Below are 18,603 nucleotides of genomic sequence, written 5' to 3'. Positions count from 1 at the left end.
AACGGTTTCTTACTCCGTTTCATATTTTCCTGATCATTTGTACATTAGTCGGTTCTATATTTTCCTGATTTTATGTTATATCAAAGAGAAAATATTTTTTTAAATTAAAATTTTATTATTTTTATATGTCAGGTATGCACGAGCGCAGTGCGGCGCGAATATGTGTTTGTCAGATCGCAAGCTTGACCGCCGCTGATATAACGTAAATTTATTAAAAATGTCATAAATCAAATTTTGAGCTTCAAAACTTTATTAGCGGGTGTATGTGTTCGTTAAATCACGAGTTCGATTGTCGCTAGTGTAACGTTTACAAGTAAAAAATATTCGTAAAAAATATTAGGTAACTCATTAACCATTATTGAATATTTTAACTTTAAATAAATTTAAAGTTTTATTTAAAGTTTTAAATAATGGATAATAAGGTGCTTAATATTTTTTACAAAGGCTTGTAAACGTTATACTAGCGACGGTCGAACTCGTGATTTGACGAACACATACAGCCACTAATAAAGTTTTGAAGCTCAAAATTTGATTTATGGCATTTTTAATAAATTATTCTTTGTTTCAAGAACACTTTAAACTAAACTTATTATAATATCAGTAACCAATATATTAATGCAGATAAAATAATTTTAAATGAATGAAAAAATATAGGTGCTTACATATTTTACCAAAGTTATATATTAATTGGTAATATTACTTTTGACTCTTTCGTGGGTATTTTTTCGAAAAAAGCTACGTTGCATTTGCGGGTCATCTTTGTGTCCTGGATACGTCGATAAATATCAGACACAGAGACAATCCGTAAAATACACACTGCGTAGCTTCTTTAATTAATAATATATCCATCATATGTATATATACATAATATATATAATAATATATAATATTCATATAATATATTCATTACATACTAAATTTTTATCTAATCGTATTTATTATTATTTTGCGACAGATGTTACGGTATCAATTAGAGTAATGAAAAGTACCATGTGTAATATATTGCACCCTTTTTATTGCGCCTGCATGCATCAGGGTAGTCGACCAGAAATTGAAGCGTCGAAAATGTCACGGCTGTATCAGCAGGCAGCTGAAGCTTTAGTATACTCAGGAAGGTATACGATGTTTGATACGCAATTAAATGTGTCTCGTTTAATTAATAAAATTAATTTTGAATTTTTTATCAGAATTTATCATATCTTATCCATGAGAAGTTTTTCCTATTATTTTTGATATTAGTTTTTTAAATTACAATACGTTATATTCATATTTATTTATGTTCCTAAAATATATAGCTAAAAAATTTTAATAAAGATACCGTTATTTCGTTTTACAGATATGATAACTCCCCGAATTTCACGGTGGTGTTACAGCCATTCATTAAATTATTTAACGCACCTAATGCAGATCCTAAGCGTGCTCCACCAATCGACTCCAGTCTGGTCACATATGATTGTTTTCACTTTAGTCAGAAAGGACATGCACTCGGTAAGGCACGATTACTATTCTCATTTAAATGAACGATGTTATTTGATCGAAATAAAAATTAAAATGGACGTTACATAATGTGCGCTAATATAATAGCATTATCTGCTATTTATTATATTTTCAATAAACGCTGTAGCAGATAATGTGTAACATTAATACATACACATTAATATATAAACGATACATATATACACACGCACGCACACACAAATTTTTTCGCCTAGCAGAGAGCAATTGTAATATCACAACGTTCTTTCCAATATGAACAGACGTATACCTGATGTGGCATTTTCGATTGAAGTGCGTCCATTAAACTGAAAAGGACGTCGTAATGAAAGCGATTGCACCCTCGCCCTCGCCAAGCGAGAGATGGTACCTTGTGCGTGCGTATGTGAATGTGTGTGTGTGTGTGTGTGTGTGTGTGTGTGTATATGGTACGTACATACGTACGTATGTATGTATGTATGTATGTATGTATGTATGTATGTATGTATGTATGTATGTATGTATGTATGTATGTATGTATGTATGTATGTATGTATGTATGTATGTATGTATGTATGTATGTATGTATGTATGTATGGCGTGCGTACAAGAAAAAAGAGATAATTTGCATTATAAATAAAATCGAAAATTAGAATTGATAACATTCTATTTCTTTTTATATACTAAAATTCATTTACTTTATCAAGAAAAATTATTATAATTTTATAAATTGTAATTTAGATAATTTATCATTAAAATTGTCTTAATAATTTACATAATATATTTTAAATTATTTTTAATTCCATATAAATTATCGGGATAAAGCGTCTATTATTATTAATACTCCTTAATACTCCTTCCGAAGCGGTTAATGGAGCGAAAAACAAATCATGAAATCAGTTATTGTTGCAGAATTATTAATTGATATTATTATTACGATAGTCGAATATTAAGTGTAATCTTGATTGCATAATCTGTTAGTCGATGCAAACGCAGTGATGTAACAAATTGGCTAAACAAAATGATAATTATTGTGATAGTAGTAATTAATGGACAGTGGTGATAATAAGATGAGACAGTATTGACAGGTTTTATTAATATTATTGTTCAATCGCAGATTTAAAAATGAAACATCATTAGCGATCTAATATGATTAATTGTAATTTTGAATTTGACTATTTCGCGATAAGAGCTTCTACAGATAAGCAACTTTGTAACGCCACAATTGAAAGCGTCGACCCGTGCATACGAAGCTATTTTCTGACTAACGCATTCGCTCCTCTGTCATGCCACGAATTCAGCCATTTGAACGCATCCATAATGTTTCTTGTCACGCCGCGAATTGACCCACATGAATATATTCGCGACACTTTTTTGTAGCGCTCGAAAATAGCTCCGTATGAACGGCTTTCAATTGTGGCATTATAAAGTCGTCTGTAAGAGTCCTTATAACTACCACACACATTTCGCAGCATTAAATTCTTTGGGATTATTTATACTCTTTGCTTTTACTCTTTTCAACATCCGAATATCAAACGACGTGATAGCATCGTAACGCCAAGCATAAAAATATGAAACGAGCGACTCGATGTTTGATGCGTGAACATCATTTAAATATTAATCTTTTTTCAATTACTTTCTTATTCAAAGTTTATTGAAATAAATTTTTTATTATTAAAATTTTTTAAATTCAATTTATTAACTTTTGCTTTTGAATGTAACGTTTTTTTTCGTGTAAATGCGTGCGTGTATGCATGTGCGTGAGTATATGTATGTACGTGTCTCGTTCTCGACGCTTGGCATTGCCAAGGTAAACGCAGAAGCATGGCGGAAGCGTCATCCACCATGGGAGGTGGTAGATATCTGCTCTTACTCCATTTGCGTGTGCACACATACAATATCGATTCTGGTATACGCCGAAAATATATGTCATGTGCATACATTGTGCACACATGCAGGCACCTAATAATTTACACTACAAGAATTTGGAATTAAAATTCAAATTTTCTTTTTTGATCAAGCTTTTTGAGCGGTAGCGCCACGATGTCAAGTACATAAAAATATGAAACAGATCACTTGACTGTTTGATACGTTAACGTTATTGCGTAAATATGTTCGTACCGCTAATAAAGCGACGATACTTACCACTAGCTTTTTTTGGAGCTTTGGCATCGACAAATTTTCGATTAAGATTACTCAGAAACTAAAACTGCAATAAAAATTCTGACACTTTTATTATACAGAAATAGAGTGCGTGAGAGAGGGGGGGGGGAGGGAGGGAGGGAGGGAGGGAGGGAGGGAGGGAGGGAGAAAGAGAGAACGATGTTGGAGGATGCTAAACAATATCGGATGATGACGAACGACGCCAACCGACGTCCAATAGATGTTCGCCATCGAGGAAGTCGATGTCTATATTTATTCGCCGTCAGAGAACCGAGTGTCTAGGTACTGTCTAATGCCCAATTTCTTCATTTAATTAGATAAGCTGCAGATATTCTTATCCAGGAAATATCTCCATTGTAATCTGGGAGATATCTCTTGGATAAAGTTATCTAGAAGTGAAGAAATTGAGCATAAGTGTTTGTCGATGAGGAACCAAGCGTCCAAGTGTTTTCCTCCGAGGAAGAGAGAATTCAGGTCAACAAGAGGGATGTCAAGCTGTCGCTCTTAGAAATTGCGAATAACTCGCCAATTCCTTTGAGGAAGTGGGTGTCAAGTTTTTATAATATATCAAGAGATATTAGATATTAGAACAAAATGCAAATCACTCTTATCATCTTCACCCTCACTCCTTCTACCCCCTCACTCCATCCCTCATCCATCCCCACACATATACGTTCGCGCGCAATTTTATATGAAAAACTGGCATAAAAATCAAAGCAAATTTTTTATAATCATATATTTTTCTTATAATCATCTATTTTAGATTCTACTAGATTTTTACGACTTCTCTCAGTGTATCATGAAATGTGTGAGTTCCCATATCTCTCACCTGCGAAGTATTTGATTATCACGACCCGGATGTTTGTTTCCGCGTGTGAAGTACCATGTGCAAAAAAAAATTGGGTGCTTGCTGAAATGTGCTAACAACATAGGATAGAAAATTCTATTTCCTCTTTTCTTTGTTTGTGTATTCCAAACATAAGAGGCAAAGAAATTCATGAAAATCAATTCCAAAGAATGAAATGTCGATCACGTCCACATTGTTACATACATAACATAGAAATCGATTAAATCCTGAAATACTCAATACATTTTATTGTACTATTAGATAAAATATGTATTTTATAATTCAAAATATTTGTATTTCACTTTTATACTCGAATCAGTGTACAACGACTTTAATATGCACCAGTGCGTAGTTCTTTCAATTGAATTCGCCAATAAACATATCATTGATATACATACACACACACACACACACACACACACACACACACACAAAAGAAATTAAAAAGATTTATTTTGATTTTTATGCACCTTTTTTTTATAAAAATACGCGCGCATGGGGTAGAGGAAGTGAGGATAAGAATGGTAAGAGTAGTCCGCATATTGTTATCTAATCTCTTGATATATTACAGCAACTTAATTTTAAGGCATCAATAAAATAAAACTTTAAACGGCTATAACAAAAAAACTAACATTTTCAAGCTTTGTACCTATGGACATTTTTAATCAGTGAGTCAGGAACTATAACATACTTAAATTTTAGCCAATTTCACCGAGGGTTTTATGATTTTTTTGCGGGATTCTTTAGCAAGTTGAGATCAGACGTTTGAAAGTGATATAACTAACCCTCAGCTGAAACATTGAGTTACATACATCGAGCTATATATATAATACTGCTAAGTCTTTACTCGTAAGGGTGGAATGGATTAAAGTAGAGGGTAGCAGTTTTATACTAAGGGTAGTAGTTTCCCACTGAATTCTTCACCACAGTTGGTTCCGAGAATTAAATCGAAATTTTTCACGGTCATTTTTTATTTATTAGATTGTTGAATTCCACATAACGAAAATATATTTTTTGAAAATAATTGAAATAATGATTTTTCTTTTCAAATGTTCGATTACGTTTGAAATCCCGCTATAAAAATCTCCTTAACAGTTTTTTCTTCGAAATTACGAATTTTTGAAAAAAAATCCTTAATTTTTTGTTAATTAAAATCTTTTCTTTTTTTTTCTAAATAAAAATATTGCAAATATTTTTAGTTTCTCAATTTTCACACCTATTTATTCTTCTTTATGATCTTTTGACGTACCGATTGAAAAAAAATTATTCAAATTCTATGCATTACAATGTAAAGATATACGCGATTGAAAATATTGAGATAACACCCACGTGCTTCAAAATCTCGATTCAAATATAGTGCATTACCTTACAAGTAAATATACAATTAAGGAGCATATAGCTATAACTCAAGATGTTCTAAGAGATAAAATAATGTATTTTGAATTAATACGTTAAAACATAAAATTTGTAGATGTTTTGATTTGAGACGTTAAGATTTGATCGTCATCAGTACAATAGCTCATCGATGTTACAATTAAATTAACTATGGTTATCTTCTACGTATATCTCTCTTTACATCGATATTACGATCTCGTCCAATGAAAGTTAATATTTAATTATCTATATAATATAATCGTCTTGGCAGAATTGTTAAAATGCTTTACAAATAATACAAATAATCGTGTAAAAGAAGCGAAAAAAAAAGAAAACAAAAACAATGAGTTAGAAAAAAGAGAAGGAGCGAAGATGAAATGAAAAGTGGCAGCAAAGAAGAATGAAAGAGAATGATGATGAGCGAAGAAGAATAAGAGGACATATCGAGATGTGAGATCTAACTCATTTCCGGCTGTCGCATATCTCTTACAGTTATAGATGACAAAAGAGTTTATTTTAAACGCTCAAGCTTTCAGATGCCCTGATATTAGCAAGGAATTTCACAAGAAGGTTCCAGCGTAATGAAAAGAACGTTGATAAGTATAAGAAATTCTACAGGAAGGAATTGCTAGAACGGAGGGATATGCCCGGATGCGAGGTTTGACATAAGAGTGGAGATAGGGAACGATATAAGATGAAATGTTAGAGTGAATGAAGCAACAATGAGAAAGCCCTTTTGTTATCAGCAGTGAGAGTGGACATACAATATTTCGAAAACGTGTCGAAATCTGAAAAAATGGGACAATGTCCCGAAATGTCAAATTACCGAAATTTAAGACGTGCAATAATGTCGCGAAACGTCAAGTTACCGAAATTTAAATCTTGCGACAATATCCCGAAATATCAAACTATGTCTTAGCGCCGAGACACTACGTGTCTCTAGATTATTGAAATTTAAGAAAACAATACATCTCGAAAAGTTATAATTTCAAAAATTAGAACATAAGCAATATCGGAAAACAAATTTTTTGAGATATAAATTTTTTGAAATACTACTCGAGAGTGCAATAGAAGGACGAGACATGATTGTTCTTGTACAGATTAAATATGAAGCGTAAGCAGGCATTCATTAGTCGTTTAAACTTAAGCCTCTGTTGGCTTATGAATGTAAGGAGAAAATGAGAAAAGACGCAAGAAAGTGAAGATAAGAGAGGAAAAGACGAGAGAGCACGAAAGAGAAAAAGAGGAAGGAAGGGGGCAAATAATTTTTACTTTTTATTTTTATATGTTATTAACTTAATATTTAATAAATACAAATTATTATTGTTATTATTATTATTGTTATTATATCTTTTTATTTGCAGAAAATTTTTTAAATTTATATTCTTTCAAAAATTTCTCAAAAATTTACAAAAAGCAGTAAAATACCTAAAAACTTTTTTAAAAAAGAAAAAAATATATGCCAAATGCATAAAAAGTTTTTTCTTCATTATAATTCAGTTGACTATTTTAGCCACTTTCAGTTTTGGAAAACATTACAATCGATGTATGTACACACGACCCTCTTATATTGACTTTTAGGTATTTTATAATATTATCATTTGAACAAATTTTCAGTTTTAAATAATGTGTAAAATTAAAAAATTTACACATTCAATATCACTACTTTAACTTTAATAATAAGGTACAACTGTGTATTAATTATTATTATTTTATGATTGTAATTTATACAATTTATTATCAGAGCTTTATTATTAGTACGTAGTATCAATACCTTGTTCCGTTAAGAAAAAGTAGCATATTGGATAATAATACAGCCTACATACATATTTCCTTTCTTTCGTCAGAAACGTAAAAATGAAAAATAAAGTGATTTAATATTACCTTTATAAGATTATAAATGTATTAACATATTGACTTGTAAGAATACACTAAAGAACTATTTTCTAAAATTGATTAGCTATTATTTAATTATTTTCACGATGTTTAACAAATTTGAATTAGAAGTCATGGTCCGGAATAACGTAAATACCAGGGAAACATAACGATCGATGTATACTCACAAGTATGCCTATATTGGCTATATTGATTTTATTTTACAAAGAATTTCTTCTTTTTGATTATAAATAAAACGACAGAAAGGTAAACTGCAATGTCGTGAAATATAAATATAGAGTTGTAATAAAAATTAACTGAAATTAATGGTATAAGCAATTTTGTGTGTCTTGCGTGATAAGATACTTGGCTAATTGCATTTATTTCGTATTCATTTTTTTTAAAAGGAATATAATATAATATTTGACCTTTTTTATGCACTTGACATATATATATTTTTTTAAATATATTTATTTCGTTTTAAGCGCAAATTTTTTGAGAAACTGAACAAATGTAACGAAGGAAAAAGCGGTTTTCATGAAATATTTAAAAAGTTAGATCTAAAAATAATTTTTTTAGGTCGTCAAAGTAATTACATATAAGACTCTTAAACTAAGATAACTGGACCTTATATAGTCTAATTTATCTTCGCTTTATGGAATTACATAGTTAATTTTAATAAATAATACTAGTAAGTCGCGCTGACTCGATTGCAATTTATTACTCAATTTATTCATTTCGTTATTTCAGTAAAACAAAATATTGAAATGTAATATTTCATAAGTGTGTAATTACTTTTTATAATTACTAAGAGATGATTATATTAATTTCAGTTTATTTTTATTACAACTCTGTATTTATTACGTTACAACATTGTATTAGTTTATCTTTCTATTCTTTTATTTATAATCAAGAAAAAGAAACTCTTTGTAAGATAGAATTATATTCAATATAGCCAATCTAGGCATACTGATCATGAGTGTACGTACATTGATTATTATGTTTCCCTGATACTTGCGTTATTCCAGATCATGACTTTTAATTTAAATTTGTTAAACATCGTTGAAATAAATAAATTATGTGACTCTTAATTATATATCCATAAATATACATGTATACCTAATTAAGAGTCGCAAAGGTTTAATATTAAAATAATAAAAATTGGCATATATGTATAAAAGTTTTATCGAATACATGATTTAGTCAAATAGGACAATCAACAATAAATTTAATGATAATAAATATAGTTGAGTATCAAAGATTGTTTACAATGATCTGTTATAATTATATGATCTGATAATAATTAATATTGAAGGATATTAATATCAAAGAATCTTTCTTAATATCGCAATAACAATCAATACAATAAAAATTGATAAGTCATCTAACCTACATCTAGTGTTCGGCTCTCATACGCATTGTAATTTTTTGATTTATTCTTTGAAGCCTATCAATTTTTTTTGTCGTTATTTTATACTAAAAGAAAATTAAACAGTTTAAATTGTGTTAAATTTGACGCTATATAATATTAAATTTAACCTAATTTAAACTATTTAATTTCATTATTTTGTATAAAATAATGATATTTTGAATAGGAGTAGTGAGGCGACTCAAATTAGATTAAATTTGACACTATAAATTTAACAGTGCGTACGACTTCTGTAATACATCTGTTTCTAATGATATATATATATATATATATATATATATATATATATATGTACAAAAATTAATTCGTTAATAATCTTAATAATCTTTATTCATTGAGATTTAAATAGCTAAATATAAATAAATCATTTAAACAACGCCGCGGGCAATAAAATAATCATTAATCCCGTGTAGATGACATATGTTGTAAACACGAGCGCGTATTCATTACCGGGCGTGGTAAGAGATATCATGCCTCTTAGATGGTGTCAACAAGAGTCATGGTGAGAGAACGTCACATCCATCATATTATCATTTTACACAAAAAATAATGGAATGAATGACGCGCAAAATATTCTCGTTTTTTTTGCGTAATAACTTCGCTTCTATTTTATTTTCAGGCGCTAATCTCTTGTGGAATAACATGTTGGAGCCGGTCGGAAATAAAACAGAAAAGGGATTGCCTGAGATACTAGAGAAAATAAACTGCCCTACGGAAAATGCACCCTATATCTTCACAAATATTAATTCGCGGCGTTTCCGAACGACTGGCAGGCAAGATGGAATTCTGTCTAACAATAGTAAATAATTATTTACATTCTACATCATGTTACTTACATCTGTTACGAAACAAATTAAATTGCGAAAGTTTCAAAAGAACTTCATCACGGCAAACGCAGTGAGAGTATTAGGAAGTTCATACATTTGTTATTGATTATTTGCTTTAAAAACTTTCAGATAAAAATAATATAAATAACATAAATATAATAACAATATAGTTATAAATGTAAATTAAGAATTTCTATTTATACATATTTGCATGATTGATGTTCGACTAATTAGCATTTCATTGCGTTATTATAGATAATTTTAAATGCACTTTTCATTTTCTTTGCGTATTTTTCAAAAGAATATAATTGCAGGATTTAATGACATATGCATTTCGAGACATATTTATAAGCAAATAATATGATGTACAAAAAATTATTAACTAATCAAGTATTGAAAATAAAGTTAAAATTAAGAAAGATTTCGATAAAGAATACATTAACTTTTCCGGACAAGTTTATAAAATATGTTATATACAATATATGTATACATGTATATATTTTTACTGTATGTATTTTTGTACATAGCGTTTTTATACATGTGTTTAAACGCATTAAAAAAGATTTTCATAAATATATATGCTAAAATAAAAAATGATACAAAATTTATTTATATTGTGATTTTTTTTCGAATCCATACAGTGTAAGACATTCCTATAATAATACAGAAGTATTGCTGCAAGCTTCTGTATGGGAGGATCATTCATTTAATTTGCATTTTTTTTTGTGGAAAGCATAATTTTGGACGGAATACCTCATAAAACTAGTTTGTAAAGTTCACGTAGTCTAAACTTTAAACAGAATGCCTATTACAACAAGATCTAAAATCCAACATACATCTGCGAAATGTCCGATTAAGAAATGCTTGTGGAATTTCGAGCTATGTAAATATGTGTCACATCAGAAAGTACTAGAAGAAGATTTGTATATACTAGAAGAAGATTTGTATATATGTTCAGGGAATTTTTTCGGTTGAACATTTTTTTCACTGTGACAAATATATCGCAAAGAATTAGACGAACAAGATATTTAGAATTTAATTAATAGCGTTTCAGAATAATTGTAAATAATTTTAAATAAATATTTTTGCAATTAAAAAGTTAAAGAAATTCCTTCATAGAAAAGATAATATATCGTTCTTATTTCTGAAAGAAAAATTGTTTAACTTTTCAATTAGTATACAATAAGGGCTTTTCGAGCCTAGCAAGGTAACATATACTATAATTCAATTGTTTTATTAATCTTCATATAAACAATATTTCAAACGGTTCGATCATTTCTCAACGGTCCCCTTCAGTGAATTACAAGTTACAAAATTTACATAATTATTACCGTGTATAAATTACATATTCCATAAGCCTACGGAAAAGTAGCCTAGTGAACTTAATTATATAATGTTCTTGATGGCCATGAATTTAACATAAATTATTTTAATACGATCCTTATTTGACAAAATTTATTATATTTTCGGTGGAAGCGAATTATAGCTGGATGACCGTGTACGCACCGGCAGAAGATCTCATCATGAGTTTGTGCATCTATCGCACATGCAGAAATGTAAAAAAAAATCGAAGTTCGTGTTGAGAGCAACACTAAACTGCAAAAGTGTCTCACAAAAGTGGTCAAGAATATCATTAATTACAATGTTTTTAATTAAAAAATTTTGAAAAAATGTCCCATTGCGTATGTTTATAAAAGGATTACCGTTGGAAAGAGGTGGATCAGTAGATTACAAAAAATGAAGGTATCATCTTTGAAGTGGTCACAACCCTCTGACAACCAGGATAAAAAGGGTGAGTTTTGTTCATTAAATGCACCTATTGCGTATAGTTCAATCAATTTTTGCACTAAATTGTAGCTTAATGTTTACTTTTTACCCTTATTTGATTTTCCAACTCATATATAGAGTCACAGTACCATGCAGAATTTCGGAGCGCCCTCACTACTTTCTCCCTTCGCGTTCCTCGCCTCCTCCGCGTTTCCAGAAACACGTACGTGTGCGCTTCGGTACGAGTGTGTAGCGCCGCGCGCCAAATGCCAGGGGATATCATTTTAGTATGAGATCCCGCTCCGGCCGGCGAAAACGAGGACGCAGCAACTGACGGTCGAACGTATATGCGCGCGATTGTGTTACTATGGACAAACTCGCGCGTACACGTTCAATCAAATAGTGTCCCCTGGCGTTCGGCGCGCGGCGATGCACACTCGTACCGAAGCACGCACGTACGTGTTATTGGAAACACATAGAAGGCGAGGAGCGCGAAGGGAGAACCGTTCGCGCTCCTCGACTCCTGCGCGTTTCCAATAACACGTGTATATCGCCGCGTGCCGAACGCCAGGGGACAATCATTCTTCCTGCCGGTGCACACAATGACATTTACGCATCACGGAGTCAAGAGGTCCATTTCAAATTTTTATGTACTTGGCGTTGCGATACCGCGTTACTTAATTTTTTTTTATAAAAAAATATAAAATATTGTCAATAAAAGTTATTTTTACATACTAAATCTCAATTATCTTGGAAATTTGACGTGATAGAATTTTTTTTTTGTTTGCGACATTGTTTTCAGCGTTCAAAAATGTATAAGAGACCGATTCAAAAGAGGAATATTAAAAAAATTATTTGTATATTTTGCAAATTGGTGTAATTATTCAATAAATAACAAAATAGTTAAAAATATGTAAATATTAGAAATTTGATATTATATTATTATTATTATTGTATTCACATTAATATTTTTATATTTTATAAAATTAATTAAATACATTCAATCAATAAACAATTAAATCATCTCCCTGAAATATCGCTAAGTAAGGCTAATCGTTCCACAACTAATTAAACAATTGAAAATTGATTATTATCTAATCATTAATTGTTAATTGTGATTTATTGTAGATTTATGAATTGTTCCACGCTATGTATCACTTATTTTCTGTCGCATTTTTTTATGTATAAATCACTTACACGACGATCATATTTATCTCTCGATATTTTCAAAGTATCATCGAAAATTCATTAAACTTTCGGAGCTACTTTTATCCGTTTCTACCAATGTAGATTAATTCTAATTTTGGTTCAACTTATTCTTCGTCTTTTTCAAGTTCTAAAGATTAGAAAAAAGAAGAATAAATTAAACCGAGATTAAAGTTAATCTACGTTGATAGAAATGGACCTTTACTTATTTACATTTTCTTATCTTGTGCCAAATGTCGACTCTGCAGGCATCGAGATAATATAATACGAGATAATATAGTACGCCGCCAGCTAACTAACACGTCCTTCAATTTATTTAAATTTAAATAAATTTTAATTAACTTGGAACATTTGTATGACCGAAACAAAGTTAGAAAATATACTTTTTACTCACACGACAACCGTTATATACATACTTTTTTATGCGCTTTGAAAAGAAATTATTGCTAAAAAAACAATAAATCAAATATATCAAATATATATAAATTATACCAAACTATAAATCTTCTTATGGAGATATCGATAATCTTCTTACAGAAATGATAAAATCTCAAGATTTCGTAAGCTCCTGAAAGCTCTTTAAAAATATATTTAGAACATAAAATGATTTACGAGTGATTTTATCATTATAATGCAACACGCCGCTTGAGAAAGCAAAAGAGATATTCAAGGTTATAGCTGTTGCATGATCTTTGAAGAACTTGACCCTGGTTACGAGATATCGCCGATAACTAAGCTCAACTGTCTACGTCTGGTGCGTGATTTCATTACGAAATTGTTGATCATTCACCTGCTTCAAGTCGGGTACTTTTAATGCTTAGAATCTTTCTACTATTCGATTACCTTTCTGTGGTTCGATTAATTTATTATTACAGTTTAAGTTTTAAGAGTATTTCCCGGACACATGTTCTTATTGCATAATTCATATTTATAATTTTACTATATGAATCCAAATAATATATTATCTTATAGATTAAAGAATCATTTGCGTGAAAATGTGATTAGTTTTCTTATAGAGTAGAAGATAACACACGATAAGCTATAAACAAGAGCACGTAAAGCGATAGCACGCAGAAAGAACAGGATTTGTTGTATTACGCGTTATATAACCTCTCGAGACTTCTTAAAGTTCACAGAATTATCATCATTACACATAAAAAGAATAGAGAATAATAATAATAATTATTTTTTACCTGTAATAGATCAATAACGTTCAATCTATTATATAATTTCTTAGAATATAAGGCAATTCTAAGATCATGTTCTATGATAATCGAAAGTTTGTGTTTTGATTTATAAAAAAATATTTTTTTTATTTTCGCAATTTGAAATCAAGCTTATTTATAATTACTAATAATTATTGCTTATTTATAATTACTAATAAAAATTGAAAACTTTTCAAAGCAGGTTTTTATTAAAAGATATCAATTGCAAGGCATGAGATTTATAAAGTATCTTCTTTTAGTGTAAAGTATCTTTTTGTAGTGTAATAATATTATATATTATTTAAAAAATATATGCGAAACAATATGTAAATCTCGAGAGTCGTGCTTTGATTTTTCATAAATCCATGTCATGTGTCTGTAATGAAATCGTTATCACCGGCGAAAATATTAAATTAAACCGGGAATGTGTTTGTGCCAGATTGCATCATAAGTGGCGTGCATTGCAGCAAGGCGTTAATATAAATGGTAATCACGACCCTATCTTCGTCCGGAAAAAATACTCCTGTGGCCAGGGTCGGACTGAGAAATTATGATGCCCGGGGCAAGGAATCAAAAATTGCCCTTCTCCCCATTCTATAGCTTTGTTCTTTGCACTACCCGGGATCACGACGAAGACGTGGTAAACTGGAAAAACGTATTTGTTTTTTTTTGTTTTTTTTATATCTTTCTTTTTTTGTACATTTTAGTTTTTTTTATAATTGTTTTTATATTTTTTAAAATTAAGAAGAGTCTTTAAGATATTTTAATTTATAAAAAAATCTGAATGTGCATCGTGTTGGATTATATTTTGATTTGTTCATCGACGTTATGACACTCCCCCGAAGACGATGCCCGGGGCAACCATTTCGTTCCCTCTACCCTTACATCGGCTCTGTCTGTGGTGATTAATAGATGAAATCTCTTCGCGCGCACATGTAAGAAAAATAAGAGAAACAGATCGACACGAATGGCAAAAATATGTCGCCTTTCCCGGTAATCTGTTTACAAACATTGTACTGTTCTTATTTCATTTTATACTTTAATTATATTTTGCACCGAGAAATCTGTTGTTATTTCATTCGGAATAGATGCGCCTTCGTTAAAACGATTGGTTTTAATCCAATTAGTAGATTAATCCAATATCTTAATTAGACGCTATATATTAGAGCTCGGCAAGATTTGCACTTCTCGGCTGATTTTTGACTTGACTTCGCCTTCTGCTATTTTATTATATGCAATATAACATTGAGAACATTTACATTTATTAACTTTTATGCGAGAGAAAATATAGCATAAAATGCATCATTTGTGATTTAACGCTAAACTAAATAAAATAAAAATTAAACAAAAAACGTCGTAAAATGAATAAAAAAAATCTTGTGGAATATTTACATGGATTACAGTAGATGGCTAGATTGAAATCTGTTGATAATTATTCAAAGCCGGCCAGTCCGGACCTCTTATTGTTTTCCCCTGCTCCAAGCGCCGCGTATCATGAAAATCAATCGCTACGTTGTCAGTTTTATAATGATCCAGAGTTTTACAGTATTAAATTGCGCGGTGGTATCGCATATAACAAAGAAATATGATATAACATATTAGGTGTTGGAATTAATTCGTAGCGTTTTACAAGTGATGGGAAGTACTTTCATTAATGTATTTTTTAATGCTCATGTGAAATAAATAACATTCTTTCATTAAAAAACGCTACGAATTAATTCCAACACCTAATAATATTAATATAAAGAAAATCTTGCGGAATATTTACACGGATTTGAGGATATTCAGAAAAAATATTGACAAATGTTTAATTGTAACAATTTAAAAATTAAAAAGAATTATATGATTCGATTGTACTACAAATTCATATAAAAAATATTACAAATTCACATAAAATCTGGTTATTAAAATTTCTTCTAAAATATACAATAATTCTTGTATCTTTAGACTAGAGAGCCTGTAATCAGAGTGGCGCCATACGAGAAATGACGTCATATTTTAGCGAAATTCTGCGAGAAAGAAAGAGATATACGGTCTCAGTCTGTCCAATAGATTGTCTGTCAATTTTAGGGTTAGGTGCAACAGCATTGAATGACATAGATACGTAAAGGTACATTGATAAAAATAAAATTATCGAAATTATTTTAGAAATATGGGTGGATGTACAATACCATTTTGTAACAATTCATTAAAAAAAGGATATGTTATGAAAATAATTCCGAAAGACACAGAACGCCGAATGAATTGGTTAAAGAATATAAATGGCAAATATAAAAATTGGATACCGTCAAAAAATTCATCTGTATGTGAGGTAAAGTAATTTATTCTTTATAAATAACGTATTTAAAATATTAAAATAAAAATATAACATAAAATATACACAGATTAATTATAATATCTGAAAATACGGTAGTGTCTTGGCACTAAGTATATGTATAGTCATCACATTGGTTACGAATTTAATTCTTTCTCTTTTTGTCGTAATCTTTTCAATTATATTGGGTCATCTAAAAAATATCCGCGGTTTTTGTCACTAGATGGTGTTGATGTAAATTTCTTTATATGAATGAAAGAAACTTTAGAAGAAACATCGCTTAATTACGAAATTTGTGTTTATAATAAAGCTGTCAATAATTAATTAAAGCTCGTCAGCCCGGAGTTTGGATCTTCGCTGCTTTTTCCTGCTCCAAGCGTCGCATGCTACGAAAATAAATTGCTATGTTGATAGGTTATAATGGCTTAAAATACTAAATCGCGTAATCATCATATAACAAAGAAATATAATATAATATTGTTACGCCTTTGTCATGCCGACACCCTCCAATGAAAAATGACAATGGAATCGACATTGAATCAATGTCGATTCGACATTAAAATCATCGAATTGACGACGAATCGACGTTGATTCGACATCGATTCCATTATCATTTATCTCTCCGTGCCGTGCTGGTTCCGAGCGAATCAAGTAAAACATAAACAGCGCGTTGCTAAAATGGGCTGCAATTCAGCTGTTTGGAGAGTTTGACAGATTTGGCGATTGATTGAGATGTCACTTCGCTCGGACGTGCTCCGAAAAAAATATAGTAATATTGTTATCCTCGCCGACACTCATGTCGTGCCGTCATCAAACGAGTCGAGTGACCATGATCGAGCACGTCGCTAAAATGGGCAGCTCAGCTGTTGGGAGAGTTTGAAAGATTTGGTGGATTGAGACGTCACTTCGCTCGGACACTTCGCTGTATTTTCACCGTAGTGCACGAACGCTTTGTTTGTTCAAATTGTTACAATAAAATGTTTCGTTTTTTTTTCTAACCAACGTATATGTCTTTTTATTTTCGCGGTTCGAAAGAGTGTGTTCGCTCAGATTGGCGATTCGGTTGCGCAAGCGGGAACGCTTCGCGAGCGTAACAATATACTATTGTATAATATATGTAAATATATTAGGTGTTGGAATTAATTCGTAGCGTTTTTTAATGAAAGAATGTTATTTATTTCACATGAGCATTAAAAAATACATTAATGAAAGTACTTCCCATCACTTGTAAAACGCTACGAATTAATTCCAACACCTAATAAAAAAAAATCTTATGGAATATTTACATAGATTTGTGGATGTCCAGAAAAAAATATTGACGAATGTTTAATTACAACGTGCCACAAAAATTAATTGCTACGTTGTTACGTTGTAACGATTTAGGGTTTCTAACTCGCGCGGCATTATTATATATAACAAAGAAATAAGATATAATGGAATAAATATAAAAAAAAAATCTTGCGGATCATTTACATTGATTTGCGGATGAAAAATATTGACGAATGTTTAATTATAACATGCAATTTAAAAATTAAAAAGAATTATATGATCTGATTCTTGCACTATAAATTCGTGTAAAAATCCGGTTATTACAATTTCTTATAAAATATAATTTTTGTATGTTTACAGACATTGTATGCGTAGTTTACATAAATTTCCTTAAAACAATGTGATTAAAAAGGCATACACCACGAGTCGGTATATACCTTTTTAATCACATTGTTTTAAGTTTAACCACGTTCTATTGTAAATTTCCTTATATGAATAAAAGAAACTTTAAAGAAACATCGTTCAATTACAAACATAATTGAACGATGTTTCTTCTAAAGTTTTTTTTTATTCATGTAAGGAAATTTACGTTCCCATTTATGCAAGCTACGCATACAATGTAAAGATACAAGAATTAGATTTTATAAGAAATTTTAATAATCGGATTTTTATAATGCAAGATTCGGATCATATAATTCTTTTTAAATTGCAAGTTACAATTAAACATTTGTCAATACTTTTTCTGAACGTCCGCAAATCCATGTAAATGTTCCTCAAATATAAAGAAAATATAAAGATTTTCTTTATATTTATAATATATTATATTACATTATATCTTATTTTTTTGTGTGGGC

General features: G+C 30.3%; 1 protein-coding gene and 1 long non-coding RNA gene across 3 annotated transcripts in view; one reads left to right on the top strand and one right to left on the bottom strand.

Moving 5' to 3' along the window:
• The window catches only part of LOC105143063 (phospholipase B1, membrane-associated), a 25,640-nt gene extending 15,044 nt beyond the window's left edge, over window positions 1-10,596 (top strand). For both annotated transcript variants that reach the window (XM_011051057.2, XM_011051055.2), the window contains exons 6-8: window positions 956-1,115; window positions 1,337-1,488; window positions 9,781-10,596. In XM_011051057.2, the coding sequence (XP_011049359.2) occupies window positions 956-1,115; window positions 1,337-1,488; window positions 9,781-9,968 (500 nt within the window). In that variant the 3' untranslated portion in view covers window positions 9,969-10,596. The remainder of the gene's footprint in view (window positions 1-955; window positions 1,116-1,336; window positions 1,489-9,780) is intronic.
• Window positions 1-18,603, bottom strand: part of LOC147907607 (uncharacterized) — a 24,994-nt gene extending 6,391 nt beyond the window's left edge. The window contains exon 1 of the long non-coding RNA XR_015547093.1: window positions 11,865-18,603. This is a non-coding gene — a long non-coding RNA (uncharacterized LOC147907607). The remainder of the gene's footprint in view (window positions 1-11,864) is intronic.

Source organism: Acromyrmex echinatior, chromosome 13, assembly GCF_024713525.1.
Source record: "Acromyrmex echinatior isolate Ae372 chromosome 13, ASM2471352v2, whole genome shotgun sequence".
NCBI classification, from domain to species: Eukaryota; Metazoa; Arthropoda; class Insecta; order Hymenoptera; family Formicidae; genus Acromyrmex; species Acromyrmex echinatior.
This window is presented reverse-complemented; position numbering and strand designations above follow the sequence as displayed.